The sequence below is a fragment of the Rhinoraja longicauda genome, chromosome 11, assembly GCF_053455715.1.
Source record: "Rhinoraja longicauda isolate Sanriku21f chromosome 11, sRhiLon1.1, whole genome shotgun sequence".
NCBI lineage: Eukaryota > Metazoa > Chordata > Chondrichthyes > Rajiformes > Arhynchobatidae > Rhinoraja > Rhinoraja longicauda.
Window position 1 is genome coordinate 54,742,779 of NC_135963.1, and position 21,619 is coordinate 54,764,397.

Genomic DNA, 21,619 nt, shown 5'->3' on the forward strand with positions numbered 1-21,619 from the left:
TAGGGTAGTGTTAGTGTGCGGAGATCGGTGGTCAGTGTGGGACGAAGGGCCTGTTTCGGCGCTGCAGCTCGAAAACGAAACTAAATGTAAAAGAAAACGACCAAAGCATTGTTTAATTCTTTTTTTTAAAAAGATTTCCATTTATAAAATAAGGCAAAAAGAACACTAGAGGTTTGAAGTGTTACCATTTGTATTTGAAGGAAGCAGCTACATCTGAAATACCAATTACATTTTGAGATCCATTCTACAAAACATCAGTAGGTCAAAGGTTTTCAGAAGATCGGCACTGATTAGGAGATTTCCCCCCACGAGAATCCCTGCCCCCTCTCACCCCCATTTCTTTGAGTTTTGAAGGTGAATCACATTGAAACAAGATTCCCAAAGCAGTACTCCAAGTCCTGCATGCCTTAACACGAGGGCAAGTGCACAATCTCCTCTTCAGATTTACTTAGCAGATCAAAACTGTGAAGAGGATCATGAGGTAGCTGTGAGGACAGACACAAAATGCTGGAGTAACTCAGCGGGACAGGCAGCATCTCTGGAGAGAAGGAATGGGTGACGTTTCGGGTCGAGACCCCTCTTCTTCGGACTGACAGTCAGGGGTAAGGGAAACCGGAGACGTAGACGGTGATATGGAGTACTCCACCGGTCGGGAAGGCGGTAGACGACAGATATGAAAAGGTGCAAAGAGACAAATGAATGAAAGGGATGCATAAAGACACATCAGAGCCGGCAACGATGACGATGGGAAGGTGGAGCCCACAATGGTCCATTGTTGGCTGTGGCGGAGGTGATAACGAACGCGTCGGGCTGGGGAGCAAGAGGAACTGCGGGGGGGGGGGGGGGGGGGCAGAGAGAGAGGGTGTTGCCGAACTCTCGACGGAGAGAGGAGGAGAACTTCTTCAAAGTGGTTTGGAGTGAGGGAAAAGATTTATTTTATTCTGGAAAAATAAACTAAGCAGTACAAGTAATTAAAATTAGTAAACTAGAGAAAAAGAAAATTTTAAACATTAAATAAATTTGCTTTACCAAAATATCTTTGGAAATAGCTCCTGTCTAGACTGGTAATTCTGAGGAGTTGCCCATTGTAAATTGGTCTGAGTGTGATTGATGCATTAGTCTAGTAGCAGCTAACTGGCCCGTTAGTAAATTGAATAATCCAGTTCCTAAAACAGGAAAAAATCTTTCAAATAAATCATTAAGGCTGTATGACATGTGGACGTCTTAATAAAATGAAACGCTTTATACAGATTTGATTTAGTCATCAATGTAGATATTAACCTAAAATAAATTCTTCTTTGCTAAAAAAAACGACTACATTTACATTTATTTTTTTTAAATGACAATACAATCCACTTGCAGTTTCCCTCAGGATTGGGCATTTTTGTTGTAAATAGATCGCCGCCATGTACCCGACCGACCGTGATCCTTACTTCGTTGTCTTGGAGAGAAAAAAAAAATCACAGAACAAAATTGTGGTGTGGCATTGTTTCAGCTCACGAGACATAACTTAGGCACTTTAATGTTGTGTTTTCACCCACGGCTTTGCAAGGCATTAAAGGTTGCTGGCGACTTTGGTGAAGAGTTGAGTGAGTTGGTTGAACATCCATCGAATGTTCTTATCGAAACGTATAAGATTATTAAGGGGTTGGACACGTTCGAGGCAGGAAACACGTTCCCAATGTTGGGGGAGTCCAGAACAAGGGGCCACAGTTTAAGAATAAGGGGTAGGCCATTTAGAACTGAGATGAGGAAAAACTTTTTCAGTCAGAGAGTTGTGAATCTGTGGAATTCTCTGCCTCAGAAGGCAGTGGAGGCCAATTCTCTGAATGCATTCAAGAGAGAGCTGGATAGAGCTCTTAAGGATAGCGGAGTCAGGGGGTATGGGGAGAAGGCAGGAACGGGGTACTGATTGAGAATGATCAGCCATGATCACATTGAATGGCGGTGCTGGTTCGAAGGGCCGAATGGCCTCCTCCTGCACCTATTGTCTATTGTCCATACTAGCTTTAGAATCTAACCCTCAAGGTATGAGTGTGGAGTGGAATGTCTAAATGGCTGGTCTGTAGTGAAAGTCTCCACTGTTTTATCAGAGGGCTCCAGTTTCATATAAATAGGCTGACTGCACTGTTACGTATGCAAGGGAGGGTTCGGTCAAATGTCCAGCTAGTGTACGTTCAATGTCCAAATCATGCAACTGGGTCGGCATGGAGGAGTCGGGCCGAATGGCCTGTTTCCGTGCTGTTCGACTGGATGACTCTTGCAAATCTCTGCAGCCTCCTTTCCATTGCTTGTCCTGTTCCCGGGGAAGGTGTGTCTTTGAAAACAGCCCTGGGGATGGGGACCCTTTGATGGCAAGGTCTGATCAACAAGTCAGCTTGACAGTCAGGCTTGGGGCCAAATGGCTGCCCACCGAAGGGAGGTGGCACATTTTGCAACCAACCCTGTGGTAAATCTTGATACAGAACCCTCAAGATCTAAACTGCAACGGTTCCTAAAGTTGGACGAATAATGGGGATAGGATTTGGTGTGAAATGTTGCAACGGGCTAGGACTGCAGCGATTCTGCCCCACATCCCCTGCAGACAGCATTTCTGATACCATGCCGGCCGGCGATTGAAGGCTGGACAGTTCCCTGTGTGGCCGGCTGAAGCTGGGGTCCCACGGCAGCCTAGTCAAAGGACAGCAGATCCGGGTGGTGGTCCTCGTTTTCCATACTCGAGCATCTTTGCCTCGGCACTCCAGAGTCTTCAGAGTCATTGCCCAAAAGGTCGTCCTCGCTGAGGCTGATGCGCAAACAGGGCTCATCGGGGCAGGGCGAGGAAGCCCCTCGTTTCTCCGGGCCCGTTGGCTTGAGTTTGACGTCCACGGGATCTTTGCTCAGTAGATCGGGCACGCAGAGGGCAGGGCTGGAGAGGTCCTTGGGGCTCTCCAGGGTGTCGCAGTGCTTGTCCTCTGGTTTGGCATTGGCATCGGCGGCCATGTTGGGGGTCACGCTGTCCACGCTGCCCACGCTGCCCACGCTGCCCGAGGGATCACCTTCAACGTCATTGGTCTTACTCTCCTGAGCCGCCGGCACCTCTCGCTGGGCAGATCCCCCATCATCGGCGCATGTCTCAGAGATGTCTCCGCAGTTGACCACCGGCACGGACGAGATCATCATGTCCTGAGTGGTCTTCAGTGCCCGAGAGGTCCTCTTCTTGACCGTCGGTGGAGGTGGCTCCAACCGAGGGAACGACTCCAGCAGGGTCTGACTGCAAGTAAAGAAGGTGAGGGTTGGCAACTTCAAACACACGTCTGCATGCGGCTCGAAGCACAGTGAGTGAAAAGGAGCAGGTATTGGAGACACCACCCATCTTCCCATCAACTGCTCTCACCTTTAGTTTAGCTCAGTTTAGCAATACAGCGCGCAAACAGGCGTTTCGGCCCACCGAGTCCGCGCCGACCAGCAATCCCCGCACATTTACACTACTCTATACACTCTAGGGACAAATTACATTGATATCAAGCCAATTAACTTACAAACCCGTCCATCATTGGCGTGTAGGAGAAAACTGAAGATCTCGGAGAAAACCCACGCGGTCACGGGGAGAACGTACAAACTCCATACAGACAGCACCCGTAGTTGGGATCAAACCCGGGTCTCCAGCGGCGCAAACGCTGCCAGGCAACAACTCTACCGCTGCGCCACCGTGCCGCCACCCTGGATCTCACAGCCCCCTCTTCACCCCATCTTTTGTCTCCTCATCTCTAGCCTTTGTCACGAACTCCACCCATATACCAATCAACCCCCTGCCCCCCCCATACCACAAACCCCCCTCAGATGCTGCCTGACCCCCTGAGTTACTCCGGCATTTTTTGTTTTGATCCTGATTCCAGCATCTGCAGTTCCTTGTGTCTCTAAATGATCCCCAGGTGACATCATTTAAAAGAGGTTTGGACAGGTACACAGATAGGAAAGGTTTAGGTGACGTTTCGGGGGCGGGACCCTTCTTCAGACGAGTCACGTGAACGTCACATGTTCCTTTTTCTCCAGAGATGCTGCCCGACCCACTGAGTTACTCCAGCATTTTGTGTCTATCTTGTGATAGGTGGATGCAGGTGAAGGGGGTTTGATTGGGAAATGGGTGGATAAACGCTAGAGATGAAAAGGAGACAAAAGATGTCAGATAAAGCAGAGAAGTGAAATGTAAAGGTGGCTCCTAAACTCAAGCCTACCTCAGCAACGATCTACTGTCCCGACCCAAAACATCACCTATTCCTTCCCTCCACAGATGCTGCCTGACCCGCTGAGTTCCTCCAGCACTTTTTGTTTTGATCCTGATTCCAGCATCTGCAGTTCCTTGTGCCTCTAAATGATCCCCAGATGACATGCCTCCCGCACCTTGCGTTTTGTTAAGGATTGAGAAAAACTTTAATGAATGGTTGAGCTCTACATACAGTTCCACGCTCTAACCACTGGGTGACAGTGCTGAGCAGCAGAGATCCAGATCCGAGCCAAGAATTTATGTGCATGTTTTATGTGTAAAAAACCATTTTGCACATGTTTTAAAGCCAATATTATGTTTCCATTGGGACTCGACTCTGTGCCATTATCTGTAATATGGGGGTAATTTCCACAGAGCCATCAATGTGTGAACATTTGCTTCATTGTCATCGAGTCATACAGTGTGGAAACAGGCCCTGTGGCCCAACTTGCCCACGCCGACCAACATGCCCCATCTACACGAGTCAAACCTGCCCCCATTTGGCCCGCATCCCTCTAAACTATCCTATCCATGTACTTTTCCAAATGTCTTATAAATGTTGTTATGGTACCTGCTTCAACTACCTCCTCCGGCAGCTCGTTCCATAACACCCCCCCTCACAGTCTGTCTAAAATGGTGCCCCTCCCATTAAATCTTTTCTCACGCACCTTAAATCTATATCCTCTGGTTCTTGATTCCCCTACCATGGGTAAAAGAAACTATCTATTCACCTCATGCTTTTATACACCTCTATAAGATCACCCTTCATCCTCCTGCGCTCCGAGGAATAAAGTCCTAGCCAGCCCAACCTCTCCCGAAAGATCAGGCCCTCGAGCCCTGGCAACATCCCGGTAAAGTGGCACAGCTGGTAGAGCCGCTGCCTCAAGGCGCCAGACACCCGGGTTCGATACTGACCTCAGGCGCTGTGTGTGTGGAGTTTGCATGTTCTCCCTGTGAATTCATCAATTCCCCCTGGGTGCTCCAGTTTCCTCCCATATCCTAAACAATGTAGAACTTTAAAAAAAAAAAACAGCACTAGAACAGACCATTCGGCCCACAATATCTGTGTTCTACCACTGCGCTACTGTGTTTTGTCAAGGGTTCGATCCTGACCTCGGGTGCTGTCTGTGTGGAGTTTGCACGTCCTCCCTGTGACTCCGCTACTTGTGCCACCCTCGTTTACGTTACGCATTTTGCCTGTGCAGTTGTAATATATATCTAAGATAGACACAAAAAGCTGGAGTAACTCAGCGGGACAGGCAGCATCTCTGGAGAGAAGGAATGGGTGACGTTTCGGGTCAAGACCCTTCTTCAGTCGTCACCCGTTCCTTCTCTCCAGAGATGCTGCCTGTCCCGCTGAGTTACTCCATGCAGCATTTTGTGTCGGTCTTCGATGTAAGCCAGCATCTGCAGTTCCTTCCCATGCAATATGTACCTGTGTGGAGTTTGCAGGTTCACCCAGTGACCGTGCTTCTGCGCCATTGTGACATGTTTTACCATGGGTTCGATCCTGACCTTAGGTGCTGTCTGCGTGGCGTTACATAGAAACATGGAAAATAGGTGCAGGAGTAGGCCATTCGGCCCTTCGAGCCTGCACCGCCATTCAATATGATCATGGCTGATCATCCAACTCAGTATTCTGTACCTGCCTTCTCTCCATACCCCCTGATCCCTTTAGCCACAAGGGCCACATCTAACTCCCTCTTAAACATAGCCAATGAACTGGCCTCAACTACCTTCTGTGGCAGAGAATTCCAGATTCACCACTCTCTGTGTGAAAAAAAACGTTCTCATCTCGGTCCTAAAAGACTTCCCCCTTATCCTTAAACTGTGACCCCTTGTTCTGGACTTCCCCAACATCGGGAACAATCTTCCTGCATCTAGCCTCTCCAACCCCATAAGAATTTTGTAAGTTTCTATAAGATCCCCCCTCAATCTTCTAAATTCCAGCGAGTACAAGCCGAGTCTATCCAGTCTTTCTTCATATGAAAGTCCTGCCATCCCAGGAATCAATCTGGTGAACCTTCTCTGCACTCCCTCTATGGCAAGAATGTCTTTCCTCAGATTAGGAGACCAAAACTGTACGCAATACTCCAGGTGCGGTCTCACCAATGCCCAGTACAACTGCAGCAGAACCTCCCTGCTCCTATACTCAAATCCCCTCGCTATGAATGCCAACATACCATTCGCTTTCTTCACTGCCTGCTACACCTGCATGCCTACTTTCAATGACTGGTGTACCACGACACCCAGGTCACGTTGCATCTCCCCTTCTCCTAATCGGCCACCATTCAGGTAATAGTCTGCTTTCCTGTTCTTGCCACCAAAGTGGATAACCTCACATTTATCCACATTATACTGCATCTGCCATGCATTTGCCCACTCACCAAACCTATCCAAGTCACTCTGCAGCCTCCTAGCATCCTCCTCACAGCTAACACTGCCCCACAGCTTCATGTCATCCGCACGTTCGTGGAGTTTGCACGTTCTCCCTGTGCCTGCGCTACTGTGCTGCCCTTGTTTGCATTACGCATTTTCCTCGCGCGGTTGCAATATACGCGTGGAGTTTGCACGTTCTCCCTGTGACCGCACCACTGTGCCGCCCTCGTTTTACACCTTTCTCGCGCGGTTGCAGGATGAACGGGAAGCAAGGCCACTCACGCTCCGCCGCCGCTGGCCACCGGCTGCGCCTCGCCCTTGGCCCCCATCGGCAGGACTCCCTCGGCGTTCTTGTTGACCTCGGTCACGCCGGCCACCATGGGCGAGCTGGGCTCCTTCCTCCGCAGCAGGTCGTTGACCTTGGCCCCCACGGCCTTGCCCAGGCTGATAGCACTCTTGAGGTGCTGGTGGTTGCCCACACCGCTGCCGGCCGATCTCCCGGCTGAGTCGGGAACGGCGGAGGTGGAGGTGGTGGAGGTGGAGCCGGCCGCAGCGCCGCTAGTGGAGACGGGTATCTTGACGTGGTGAGGTTTGGCCGTCGATGAGGCGTTGGAATTCTCAAACATGCTTTGGTCAACTATCGAGCAGAAAGGGGAAGAGAAAGTGTCCTTGTTAGTCAGGATCTAACAACCAGCTGAACAACACAGATAAACTGCAACCCCCACCCCCCTCCGATATTCCGGCACCGTTGCTTCCAGAGCCTTTCTGGACTATCCGTTTTGCCGGACCAACAGAGGTCTCTGCCCGCGTGAGGAGGGCGGCCATACCTGAACGGTCTAGGCCGCAGGGGCCGAGATCCCGGCCCACAATGTCGGCCTTGGAAGCCAGCTATGGGAACGGATCTGCTGGGTCCGGCCGGGCTGGAGTTCCAGAGCCCCGGACTCAGGAGGCAAGTTCAGCCCACCGATCGAGGTGGAGATCGGCCACCTCACCCAGCCTAGGCGCCATAATTGCAGGGGGACTTCTGGGGGGTGTTTTGGCCGGTTTAAAGGAGGGGCCAGATCACCATCTGCTGGAAAATCGGTGGTGGACCTGTACTGGAGGAAACAGGCCCTTCGACCCAACTCGTTCATGCCGACCATCTAAGCAGAGAAACATAGAAAATAGGTGCAGGAGGAGGCCATTCGGCCCTTCGAGCCAGCACCGTCATTCATTGTGATCATGGCTGATCTCCACAATCAGTAACCCGTGCCTGCCTTCTCCCCATATCCCTTGATTCCATTAGCCCCCAGAGCTCTATCTAACTCTCTCTTAAATCCATTCAGTGATTCGGCTTCCACTGCCCTCCGTGGCAGAGAATTCCACAAATTCACAACTCTGGGTGAAAAAGTTTCTTCTCGCCTCAGTTTTAAATGGCCTCCCCTTTATTCTAAGACTGTGTCTAATGTTCTGGACTCGCCCAACATTGGGAACATTTTTCCTGCATCTAGCTTGTCCAGTCCTTTTATAATTTTATATGTTTCTATAAGATCCCCTCTCATCCTTCTAAACTCCAGTGAATACAAGCCTATTCCCATTTGGTGATATATCAGTCTAATGCTATCCTACCCATGTAACTGTCCAAGTGTCCTTTAAATGTTGTTATGGTGATTGAGGACCTGCCTCAACCACCTCCTCTGGCAGCTCGTTCCATATGCCCACCACCCTCTGTGTGTAAACGTTGCCCCTCAGGTTCCCTTTCGACTATAGATTTTAGATACAGAGTAGAAAGAGGCCCTGCGTCCCACCGAGTCTGCACTGAACCAGCGATCCCTGTACACTAATTCTATCCGACACACTAGGGGCAATTTACAATTTTTTACCGAAGCCAATTAACCTACAAACCTGCGCGTGTATGGAGTGTGGGAGGAAACCAGAGCACCCAGAGAAAACCCACGCGGTCGCAGGGAGAACGTGCAAACTCCGTACAGACAGCGCCTGTAGTCAGGATTGAACCCGGGTCTCTGGCACAGTGAGGCAGCAACTCTACCGCTACAGTGGCGCTCTAAATTACTATTAAATCTTATCCCCCCTTCCTCTGCGGCACGGTGGCGCAGCGGTAGAGTTGCTGCCTTACAGCGAATGCAGCGCCGGAGACTCAGGTTCGATCCTGACTACGGGCGCCGTCTGTATGGAGTTTGTACGTTCTCCCCGTGACCTGTGTGGGTTTTCTCCGAGATCTTCCGCTTCCTCCCACACTCCAAAGACGTACAGGTTTGTAGGTTAATTGGCTGGGCAAATGTAAAAAATGTCACTAGTGGGTGTAGGTTAGTGTTAGTGTGCGGGGATCGCTGGGCGGCGCGGACCCGGTGGGCCGAAGGGCCTGTTTCTGCGCTGTATATCCAAAATCCAAAATCTAAAAATCTTACCTCAAAATAATGTCCTATAATCCTCGATTCCCTTACTCTGGGTAAAAGACTACCCTATCTATTCCCCTCATGATTTTATACACCTCGAGAAGATCACCTCTCAGGCTCCTATGATCCAAGGAATAAAGTCCTAGCCTGCCCAACCTCTGTCTATAGCTCAGGCCCTCCAGTCCTGGCAACATCCTCGGGAATCTTCTCTGCACCCTTCTCAGCTTAACACCATCTTTTCTCGAGCAGGGTGACCAAAACTCAACACGACACACCAAGTAACTCTGAGGACATTACAACAATCATCAACAGCACAAATTATTACCTTATTGATTGAAAACAACAAACTGAAGTGATTGGGGACACACTGGTTTGGAACGAACCAAAGTTAAAGTGAAAATTCACTCCAAAATTACAATAACACAAAAACAATTTTCCCTCCATTGTTTCCCCTCAAAATTATTTAGATGCTGACACCTTTCTTGTTCCCTTAGGTGAGAATGTTATTCTTTCAAAACGTTACCTGCAAAGCTTTTCCTTTATGTATATAAAAGGAAGTTATGCAGTACTGGTTTATCCAAATGCCTCGGGAAAGCAGCCAAGATAATCAAAGACTTGTCCCACCACAGTCATCCTTCCTTCTCCCTGCTCCCGTCCGGCACGTACAGAAGCTTGAAAGCGCACACTACCAGACTCAGGAACAGCTTCTGTTATCGGGCTTCTAGACGGTCCTTCCATAAACTAAGGTGCTGTCCAATTCACTTCTACCCCATTGTGGACATTGGACTTTGTCTTTGGAACTGATGCGCTACAACGCTGAGAACTATATTCTGCACTCTGTATCTTCCCCTTTGCTCTACCTGTTGTGCTTGGGTTCGGCCTTAGTGTAGTTATGTCTGGTATTATCTGATCTGATTAGATAATAGCACATAAAACAAAGCTTGTCATTATACCTCAGTACACGTGACAATAATAAATTTAAATGATACAGAATGGCTTCATCACACAAATAATAGCATTTCATTCATTGTCCATTCTACCGCCTTGAGAAACCTGATTTTTTTTTAAACTTGACCATTTATGTTTTGTTGTATCCAGCAGTCAGCTTCTTAGTAAAATGGAATCATCTAGTTTAGTTTAGTTTAGTTTAGTTTAGAGATGCAGCATGGAAACAGACCCTTAGGCCCACCAAGTCCACGCCGACCAGCGATCACCCACACACTAGTTCTGTCCTACACACTATGGCCTATTTTTACAGAAGCCAATTAACCTACAAACCCGCACGTCTTTGGAGTGTGGCGGGAAACCGGAGCACAGAGAAAACCCACACGGTCACAGGGAGAACATACAAACTGCGCAGACAGCACCCGTGGCCTGGATCAAACCCAGGTCTCTGGCGCTGTGAGGCAGCAACTCTACCACTGCGCCACCGTGCCGCCCACGGTTTAATAAAACAGTGCAACACAATTGTGGCAACTCTGTTTGCCCGGGATCAACATTCTGCACCCCAGTGACTTGGTTTGGTCTGCTTTATCAGGCAGCTTAACTATCCGACCAACTTAGAGGGAGTACAGAGAAGGTTCACCAGATTGATCCCTGGGATGGCGGGACTTACATATGAGGAAAGATTAGATAGACTGGGCTTGTACTCGCTGGAATTTAGAAGACTGAGGGGGGATCTTATAGAAACATATAAAATTCTTAAGGGGTTGGAGAGGCTAGATGCGGGAAGATTGTTCCCGATGTTGGGGGAGTCCAGAACCAGGGGTCACAGCTTAAGGATAAGGGGGAAGTCTTTTAGGACCGAGATGAGAAAACATTTCTTCACACAGAGAGTGGTGAGTCTGTGGAATTCTCTGCCACAGAAGGTAGTTGAGGCCAGTTCATTGGCTATATTTAAGAGGGAGTTAGATGTGGCCCTTTTTGCTAAAGGGATCAGGGGGTATGGAGAGAAGGCAGGTACAGGTTACTGAGCTGAATGATCAGCCATGATCATATTGAATGGCGGTGCAGGCTCGAAGGGCCGAATGGCCTACTCCTGCACCTATTTTCTATGTTTCTATGTTTCTAACAACTAGAGAGCAGTCCTGAGCTACTATCTACCTCATTGAAGGCCCTCGGACTATCTTTAATCAGGCTTTACTGGACTTGCATCTTGCACCGAACGTTATTCCCTTATATCATGTATCTGATCACTGTGGACGGCTCGATTGTGACCAAGCGCAGTCTTTCCACCAACTGGGGAGCACACAACAAAGAAGCTTTCCACTGTACCTCAGTACACGTGACAAACAAACAAAACTCAACTAAACGGTCAATAAAGAACTCAAAATATGCAGCATCGGGCATGAGATAATATTCAGTAAGAGGGAAAGGAAAGCAGGAAAAGACATTCTCCAACAACATACGTGACAGGAGTAAACAGCTGAAAGGATCTTACCTTGTGGAATAAAAGCTCAGACAGCATTGAAGCAAAAGGAAAAGTAAAGTGGAGTAAGATACAGCAAAGGAGGAGTTGTTAACCACCGGTCACAGACGTGTACGCATTCAGTAATAATAATGGCTAAAGTTACACAGACCCAGTTCCAAGTTACTGACATTTCATTCAACATGCTATGGAGAAAGAGACTGACATTTTAATTAAAAACGTCTCACACTGAATCTGCTCGTCAACATCCAGAGATCAACGCTTTGATATTCGTGTTTTTTACTATGTGGCACCACATACATTTCCAAACGAGATAGCAATCACAAAACTAAAACTCAGTAGACTTGTTAAAGGAATCTTTTTTAAAAAATCAGCAAAACTATTGTTAACAAGATCCCCGTCTTTCACGTGTAAATTTGGAACTGGTCATTAGGCTTTACATCCCGGAAACAGGCCCAAAGGCCCAGCTCATGCATGGCGACCAAGTTACCCAACAAAGCTAGTCTCTCACACACACACACACACACACACACATTTTACTGCACATTTATGTGTATGTGACAAATAAATTGACTATTGACACACACACTCTCTCTTTCTCTCTGACACACATACACACACTCACAAAAACTCTCAAACACGCACACACACACACTCAGTCACACAAACACACACTCTCAGTCACACAAACACACACTCACTCTCAGACACATACACACACTCAGACACACATACTCACACTCAGATGCGCACACACTCACACATTTTCCCACACTCAGACACACGCACACACTTTCATACACACACACATATACACGCACACTCACTCTCAGTCCCACAAACACACACACACACACACACTCAGTCACACAAACACACACACACTCAGTCACACAAACACACACACACTCAGTCACACAAACATACACTCACTCTGTCACACAAACACACACACACTCTCAGTCACACAAACACACACACACACACTCAGTCACACAAACACACTCACTCTCAGTCACACAAACACACACTCACTCTCAGTCACACAAACACACACACACTCACTCAGTCACACAAACACACACTCACTCAGTCACACAAACACACACTCACTCTCAGTCACACAAACACACACACTCAGTCACACAAACACACACTCAGACACACACACTCACACATTTTCCCACTCAGACACACGCACACACTTTCATACACACACATTCACATATACACACACACATATACACGCACACATATACACGCACACACTCAGACACACACAAATTCTCTGCCATACATATACACACTCGGATACACACACATACACACACGCGTGCATACACACACGCTCACACCTACACACTCACTCACACACACACTACACACTCACTCACTCACTCACACACACACCTACACACACCCCAATTTGCTCCACAACTCCCTGATCAGCACACAACCACCCCCTCACCACCCCACACCTCTCCGGAACGCTGTGTAGTGTGACCCTGTACCATCACAGTCCTATGATTTTTAAACAGACAAGATACGGAAGCGGGTTCCTGTTACAAAAAGAGATTTATTAAGCAAAAAGCAGATTGAAGACAGCAACAGAGTAAGTGCACTTACAGTACGGCGAGGAGGTTGGCAGAGGGAGCTGGGAGGACAGACTCAGGGCAAGAAGACAGCAACGCGGTCCTTGCTGGGTTAGTAAGAGAGAGTCCAAAGCAAGTAGCACAGCGATGATGAGCAGAAGGCTTGTGACACTCAGCCCAGTGGAACTAGACTTGCCTCCGTTTGGAGCTGCAGGCTCCAAGTGCAAGAAACACAAACGTCAGCAATAAAGGGCAGCTGGGGCAAGTGAGGAACACCATTTACTGCGGTCTACAGGATGAAGACAGGTTGGAGCGACACGGCTTGGGATTTGTACATTGAGGACTGATTGTCATACTGGTATACAGGTAAGCATTCTCTGAGCCATGTCCATCGTCTCCCCTCTCCCATCAGGCAAGAGGTACTGAAGTGTGAAAACGCACACCTCCAGATTCAGGGACAGTTTCTTCCCAGCTGTTATCAGGCAACTGAACCATTAAAATAAAATGGCTCGAAGGGCCGAATGGCCTACTCCTGCACCTATTTTCTATGTTTCTATCCTCTCACCAACCAGAGAGCGGCCCTGACCTCCCTTCTACCTCATTGGAGACCCTCGGACTATCTTTAATCGGACTTTATCTTGCACTGAATGTTATTCCCTTTACACTGTGGACGGCTCGATTGTAATCATGTACCGTAAGTCTTTTCACTGACTGGGTAGCACACGACGAAAAGCATTTCACTGTACCTCGGCACAATGATAAACTAAATTAAACTAACGGAAACAACATTTGTATTTTTTGGCTGGTGAAACACTGATCAGACTTAACCATATAACCATATAACAATTACAGCACGGAAACAGGCCCGTTCGGCCCTACCAGTCCACGCCGACCACTTTCTCTGACCTAGTCTCATCTACCTGCTCTCAGACCATAACCCTCCAATCCCTTCCCATCCATATACCTATCCAATTTACTCTTAAATAATAAAATCGAGCCTGCCTCCACCACTTCCACCGGAAGCTCATTCCACACAGCCACCACCCTCTGAGTAAAGAAGTTACCCCTCATGTTACCCCTAAACTTTTGTCCCTTAATTCTGAAGTTATGTCCCCTTGTTGGAATCTTCCCCACTCTCAAAGGGAAAAGTCTACCCACGTCAACTCTGTCCGTCCCTCTTAAAATTTTAAAAACCTCTATCAAGTCCCCCCTCAACCTTCTACGCTCCAAAGAATAAAGACCCAACCTGTTCAACCTCTCTCTGTAGCTTAAGTGCTGAAACCCAGGCAACATTCTAGTAAATCTCCTCTGTACCCTCTCCATTTTTTTAGGGATACAACAGGGAAACAGGCCCTTCAGGTCCACACCAACCATCCATCGCCCGTTCACACTAGTTCTACGTTATTCCACTTTCTCATCCACTCCCTACACACCAGGGGGCAATTTACAGAGGGCCAATTAACCTACAAACCCGCACGTCTTTGGGATGTGGGAAGAAGCACGCGGTCACTGGGAGAACGTGCAAACTCCACACAGACAGCACCCGAGGTCAGGATCGAACCTGCGTCCCTGGTGCTGTGAGGCAGCGGCTCTACCCGCTGCATCACTCCTTGTTTTGAATCTGTGGCTCTTGTTAAAATAAATTGTGCCCCCGTGACTCTAACCTGCCTCCCTCCCCTGCCTCATGAACAAATCCCTTCCTGTTTTCATCCTGTACATCTCCGTGTTTCCAAATCACTTCAAGACGTTTGTCGTTTCCAAAGTGAAAAGTCAAAGCCAACAGCTGATTATTGCACTTCTTGCCTTGAACACAAAGATCGGAAGAATCAGTTTTGGTCGCACCGCGTACAGTAAGATCTCTTCATGTCAAACCAAACCATGTTCTGCTTTCCTGGGCTGTGTCACTGAATCTCACTCTGCCACTGCAGGACATCGAACACACAACAGTACAGCACAGAAACAGGCCCTTTGGCCCATAAGTCTGAAGGAGGCTCTCAGTCTGAAGAAGGGTCGTCACCTATTCCTTTTCTCCACAGATACTGCCTGACCCGCTGAGTTGCTCCACCATTTTGTGTCTACATTCAGCTCACGTTTGGTCGAACATGATGCCGTTAAACTGATCTCCTCGGCCTGCACGTGATCCATATCCCTCCATTCCCTGCATATCCATGAGCCTATCTCAAAGCCTCTTAAACGCCACTATCGTATCTGCCTCCACCACCACCCCTGGCAGCGTGTTCCGGGCACCCAACACTCTCTGTGTAAAAGATCTGCCCCGCACAATGCCTTTAAACCTTGTCTCCTTCACCTTAAAGACATACCTTCTACGATTTGATAGTTCCACCCTGGAAAAAAAAGAAGGTTCTGACTGTCTACCCTATCTAAGCCTCTCATCATTTTATGTACCTCTTATCAGGTCTCCCCTCAATCTCCGACGCTCCCGAGGAAACAATCCAAGTCTCCTGTTGGGTTACTCCAGCGTTTTGCGTGTGTAATCCAAGTCTCCCTCTCTCCTGACATCAGTCTGAAGAAGGGTCTCAACATGAAACACCACCCTTTCCTTCTCTCCAGAGACGCCGAGCTACTCCAGCAATTTGTGTCTATTTTCAAGTTCATCCAACCTCTCACTCCCTGCGGTGGAGAGCCCTTTAATCACTGCTGCTGATCTGATTCACAAACAGGCCAGGAGTTCAAATGCTCTGGTGTAATCCAACCCTGAGCTTTCTTAGCAGCGTCCTGCCGATAAGGGGGAAGAGAAATGAATCATCAGGCAACATCTATTCAGCCTGCAATGGTTTGATGGCATGGAACAGATGGCAGTATTGAGTCGAATGCACTCAGCTGCTGTTTGTTATTGACAGCTGCATCTCCATTGCAGAGAGTCCATTAAAGAACTCAAGCTAAATTATCCTTTATGTGGATCTGAGCTGCAGGGAGAGAGGTTGGGCAGGCTAGGACCTTATTCCTTGGAGGGCAAGAGGCTGAGGGGCGATCTTATAGAGGTGTATAAAATCATGAATGGGATAGATAGAGCAAATGCACACAGTCTTTTGGTTTAGTTTAGTCTGGAGATATAGCGTGGAAACAGGCCCTTCAGCCCGCCGAGTCCACGTCAACCAGCGACACTAGTTCTATCCTGCACACTAGGGACAATTCAACCGAAACCAATGAATTGGTTCACTGCAGCGGTAGAGTTGCTGCCTTACACCGAATGCAGCGCCGGAGGCTCAGGTTCGATCCCGACTACGGGCGCCGTCTGTACGGAGTTTGTACGTTCTCCCCGTGACCTGCGTGGGTTTTCTCCGAGATCTTCGGTTTCCTCCCACACTCCAAAGACGTACAGGTATGTAGGTTAATTGGCTGGGCAAGTGTAAAAATTGTCCCTAGTGGGTGTAGGATAGTGTTAATGTGCGGGGATCGCTGGGCGGCACGGACCCGGTGGGCCGAAGGGCCTGTTTCTGCGCTGTATCTCTAAATCTAAATCTAAAAACTACAAGCCTGCACGTCTTTGGAGTGTGGGAGAAAACCTGGAAAAAACCCACGCGGTCTCAGGGAGAACTTACAAACTCCGTGCAGACAGCACCCGTAGTCAGGATCGAACCCGGGTCTCTGGCGCTGTAAGGCAGCAACTCTACCGCTGTGCCACCGTGCCGCCTTGGAGTATCCAGGATAGGGGAATCAAAAAGCAGAGGGTATAGCTTTTAAGGTGAGTGGGAAAAGATTGAATCGGAACCTGAGGGATAACTTTTCACACACAGCGTGGTGGGCATTTGGACCAAACTGCCAGAGGAGGTGGTTGACGCAGTTACTGGAACAGCAGTGAAAGGATATTGGACAGATACATGCAAAACACTAAGTGATCGGGTCAGGCAGCATCTGTGGAGGGAATGAACAGGGGAGGTTTCGGGCTGGGACCCTTCTTCAGACAGGTAGATGGAGAGGAAAGGTTTAGAGGGATATAGGCCAAACGCGGGCAGGTGTGACTAGCGTGGGTGGGGTGTGGACGGGGTGGGCCGCTCCTGTTTCTGTGCTGCATGACGCCATGATCGTCACTACTTTGACCGAGTGCTTTGCTTTTTCACGGCTGCCCTTGGCTGAGGTTGCAAGGTTGCTGATCTTGCGGCTGGCTGGCTGTCGTTGTGCTGGGTTCGAGGAATCTTTGGAGGAGGTTCCAACGGGGAGCAGAGTGGGATGAGTTTCAGATGGCATCTACAATCTGCCCCAACAAACAGCCGAGAGAGGAAAGCAGAAAACAGCTCGGAAGAACTACACAGAAGCCTCGGTCTCTGCCAGTACAAAAAATACAATATTTTTCATCACAAAATACTTTCTTATTTATATTTGGAACGTGAGCATGGTGGCCGTCATGCAGAGGTGCTGGATTTCTATATATCTTTAGAGATGACTGAGTGGCCAATACTAACTGGACAAGCTAGATGCAGGAAAAATGTTCCCAATGTTGGGGGAGTCCAGAACCAGGGGCCACACAGTCTTAGAATAAAGGGGAGGCCATTTAAAACTGAGGTGAGAAGTAACTTTTTCCACCCAGAGAGTTGTGAATCTGTGGAATTCTCTGCCACAGCAGGCAGCGGAGGCCAATTCACTGGATGAATTTAAAATAGAGTTAGATAGAGCTCTAGGGGCTAGTGGAATCAAGGGGTATGGGGAGAAGGCAGGCACGGGTTACTGATTGTGGATGATCAGCCATGATCACAATGAATGGCGGTGCGTACAGGCTCGAAGGGCCAAATGGCCTCCTCCTGCACCTATTTTTTATGTTTCTATGTAAATATACTCTCCACAATACACTGTACCTGTTACGGGATAAGCACATACTAACAAAGTACAGAATCCTATGATACCTACAGAATAAAGAGCAGATTACAATCTTTTATGGTCATTGTCACGTTACCTATCAATAAATGATGCTGCTTTCAAAGCCATGTTATGTCGGAATATCTGCAGACATGTTGTGGACACTTTTTACACCAAAGAAAACACCCAGAGATTCGTACATTTCTCCTGGCTGTTCACAGAAGCCATTTGAGGAACCTCAAGTAGTTTAGCTGCCTTTTAATCTTACAAAGTGCATCAACTTCTACGAGTGAAGGATCAACCTTCCACAAACAATGCTCACCCCTCCGAGAAAATTAGCTTGGAGACACAGCGCGGAAACAGGCCCTTCGGCCCACCGGGTCCGTGCCGACCATCGGCCACCCGTTCGCACTAGTTCCAGGTTATCCCACTTTCTCATCCACTCCCTGCACACTAAGGGACAATTTTACTGCAGCCAATCAATCTACAAACCCGCACGTCTCTGGGATGTGGGAAGAAACCGGAGGAAACCCACGCGGTCACAGGGAGCAGGTGCAAAGGTCAGGATGGAACCCGGGTCTCTGGTGCTGTGAGGTAGTGGCTCTACCAGCTGTGTGTGCCACAGTGCCACTCTTAGGATGGAAACAAAAACTCAAGAGAAATGCCGTAATCTGCAGAAGACCGCACTAACTGGGGGTCATGAAAGAAAACCTGGGGTGGCACAGCGGTAGGGTTGCTGCCTTACAGCAGCAGAGACCCGGGTGCGATCCCGACTACGGGCTCTGTCCGCACAGAGTTTGTACGTTCCCGTGACCGCTGGGGTTTTCTCCGGGTGCTCCGGTTGCCTCCCACGCTCCAAAAATGTACAGGTTTGTAAGTCTGTAAAGGTTATACATTGTCTCTAGTGTGTAGGGCAGAACAAGTGTCTGGGGTTCGCTGGTCGGCACGGACTCAGTGGGCCGAGAGGCCTGTTTCCATGCTGTATCTCTAAACTAAACCAAACCTGTTTGGTCGGGGATACACTGCCAGACCCCAGAATGAGCTGATGGTGCTCGAGTTACACAAGCAACCTTCATTTCATCTACAACGCTGCGGCAGACCCAGTGAGAGTGGGAAACCCCTCCCTGCTCTCACCACAGCTTGAAGCACATCATCAAACCTGCACAGATGGTGGCCATGTTACAGTGCTGTGTTTTCACCGACAGACGTCTATTAAAGAACATACACGCACAACGTACACAGTTTATACAGTTACTCTTCAGGAAAACCATTGCCGTGAACGTAAAATAATAACAGATTAAGGTTCAATCAACTAAAGTTGTTCATCAAATTTGAAGAGGGAATTCTTGATTAGTACGGGTGTCAGGGGGTTACGAGGAGAAGGCAGGAGAATGGGGTTAGGAAGGAGAGATAGATCAGCCACGATTGAATGGCGGAGTAGACTCGATGGGCCGAATGGCCTAATTCTGCTCCTATCACTTATGACCTCATGAATTGCATGCAGTCATATGACACTCGTTCAATGAAGGAAACAAATGCACTTTGATCACTGTGTCATCAAACTTACTAACCAGTGTAGGAAGGAACAGCAGATGCTGGTTTATACCAAAGATGGACACAAAGTGCTGGAGTAACTCAGCAGGTCAGGCAGCATCTCCGGAGAAAGAAGGGTTCCGACCCGAAATGCCAACCACGGTTATTAAACAGCATGAATCTGAACCTTCCCTCCCCCCACTAACTGCTGGATTGTACAAAAGTCAAAGGATTTGTTTTTTTAAAAGGAGGTGGACTGAATAACTGCTGAGGTCAGGTTGAGACAGGACTGAGGACAGGTGTACACTATGTTTCAGTAGGAAAATAAGGTAAAATCAATTAGTCATGAGTCTATGAATCAGGACAATCAATCCGTCACCTACAACGGGCCAAGAAATCATCCGCCAACATTTCCGTCACCTACAACGGGACCCCACCATTGGCCACATCTTCCCATCCCCTCCCCTTTCTGCGTTCCGCAGAGACCGTTCCCTCCGTAACTCCCTGGTCCACTCGTCCCTTCCTACTCAAACCACCCCCTCCCCGGGCACTTTCCCCTGCAACCGCAGGAGATGCAACACCTGTCCCTTTACCTCCCCCCTCGACTCCATCCAAGGACCCAAACAGTCTTTCCAGGTGAGACAGAGGTTCACCTGCACCTCCTCCAACCTCATCTATTGCATCCGCTGCTCCAGATGTCAACTTATTTACATCGGCGAAACCAAACGCAGGCTCGGCGATCGTTTCGCTCAACACCTTCGCTCAGTCCACCTTAACCAACCTGATCTCCCGGTGGCCAAGCACTTCAACTCCCCCTCCCACTCCCAGTCTGTCCTTTCTGACGTGGGCCTCCTCCAGTGCCATAGTGAGGCCCATCGGAAATTGGAGGAACAGCACCTCATATTTCGCCTGGGCAGCTTGCAGCCCAGTGGTATGAACATTGACCTCCAACTTTAGATAGTTCCTCTGTCCCTTTCTTCCCCTCCCCCTTCCCAGTTCTCCCACTGTCTTCCTGTCTCCACCAATATCCTTCCTTTGTCCCGTCCCCCTGACATCAGTCTGAAGAAGGGTCTCGACCCGAAACGTCACCCATTCCTTCTCTCCTGAGATGCTGCCTGACCCGCTGAGTTACTCCAGCATTTTGTGAATAAATACCTTCGATTTGTACCAGCATCTGCAGTTATTTTCTTACACAACAAGCCATGTTGTAGTTGTAGTTTGTTCCCGGAGTGACATTTATTTGCATAATCCTTTTTCTCAGTATTATTTAGACTTTAGACTTTGGAGATACAACGTGGAAACAGACCCTTCGGTCCACCAAGTCCGTGCCGGCCAACAATCACCCCATGCACAAGCACTATCCTGCACACTAGGGACAATTCACAATTTGTTTACCAAAGCCAATGAATCTACAAACCTGTACATCTTTGGAATGTGGGAGGAAACCAGAGCACCCGGAGAAAACCCACGCGGTCACACACAGGGAGAACATACAAACTCCGCACATATCTGCTACCACCATCACCCCTGGGAGCACATTCCAGGCACCCACCATCCTCTGTAAAAAACGTGGCCCGCACATCTCTTTTAAACTTTGCCCCTCTAAACTTGCCCCGCCCATCTCCTTTAAACCTTTCCCCTCTCACTTTAAAGCTACGAATGTGAGTGAACTGTAACGTGCTTCTATCAGGTACGACAAGGAAACAGGCCCTTCGGCCCACCGAGTCCGTGCTGACCATCGATCACCCATTCACACTAGTCCTATGTTATCCCACTTTCCCATCCACTCCCTACACTCTACAATAACCTACAAAACCTGCGCGTCTTTGGAGTGCGGGAGGAAGCCGGAGCGCCCGGAGAAAACCCACGCGGTCACGGTGAGGACGTGCAAACTCCACACACACAGACAGCAGCCGAGGTCAGGATCGAACCCGGGTGTCTGGCGCTGTGAGGCAGCAAGTCTACCGCTGGCACTGTCAAATTCAAAATTTTGCTCGTCAAGCCATTGTATGCCAAAGACATGATTTTTTTCAACATGAAACGCAGTGGAGATCGAGTGTCAGAGGAGGCTCCCTGAAGTACAACACAAAGGGTGGCTCATTCCCCTCGGACTTCACCTGTCAACAAACTACTCCTGCCAGCCAGTCGACAACATGTACACACAGCTCTGTGTGTACAACCCTTACACAAAATTACACATTTTAAAGGGCTCTCCTTCTATTTGGCTCAT

The 21,619-nt window shown here is 48.7% G+C and overlaps 1 protein-coding gene across 1 annotated transcript in view; it reads right to left on the reverse strand.

Moving 5' to 3' along the window:
- Nucleotides 1-46: 46 nt before the first annotated feature.
- nos1apa (nitric oxide synthase 1 (neuronal) adaptor protein a) overlaps nucleotides 47-21,619 on the reverse strand; it is a 293,742-nt gene continuing 272,169 nt past the window's right edge. The window contains exons 12-13 of the mRNA XM_078407763.1: nucleotides 6,908-7,262; nucleotides 47-3,253 (exon numbers count right to left, since the gene is read on the reverse strand). Of these exons, the coding sequence (XP_078263889.1) occupies nucleotides 2,671-3,253; nucleotides 6,908-7,262 (938 nt within the window). The 3' untranslated portion in view covers nucleotides 47-2,670. The remainder of the gene's footprint in view (nucleotides 3,254-6,907; nucleotides 7,263-21,619) is intronic.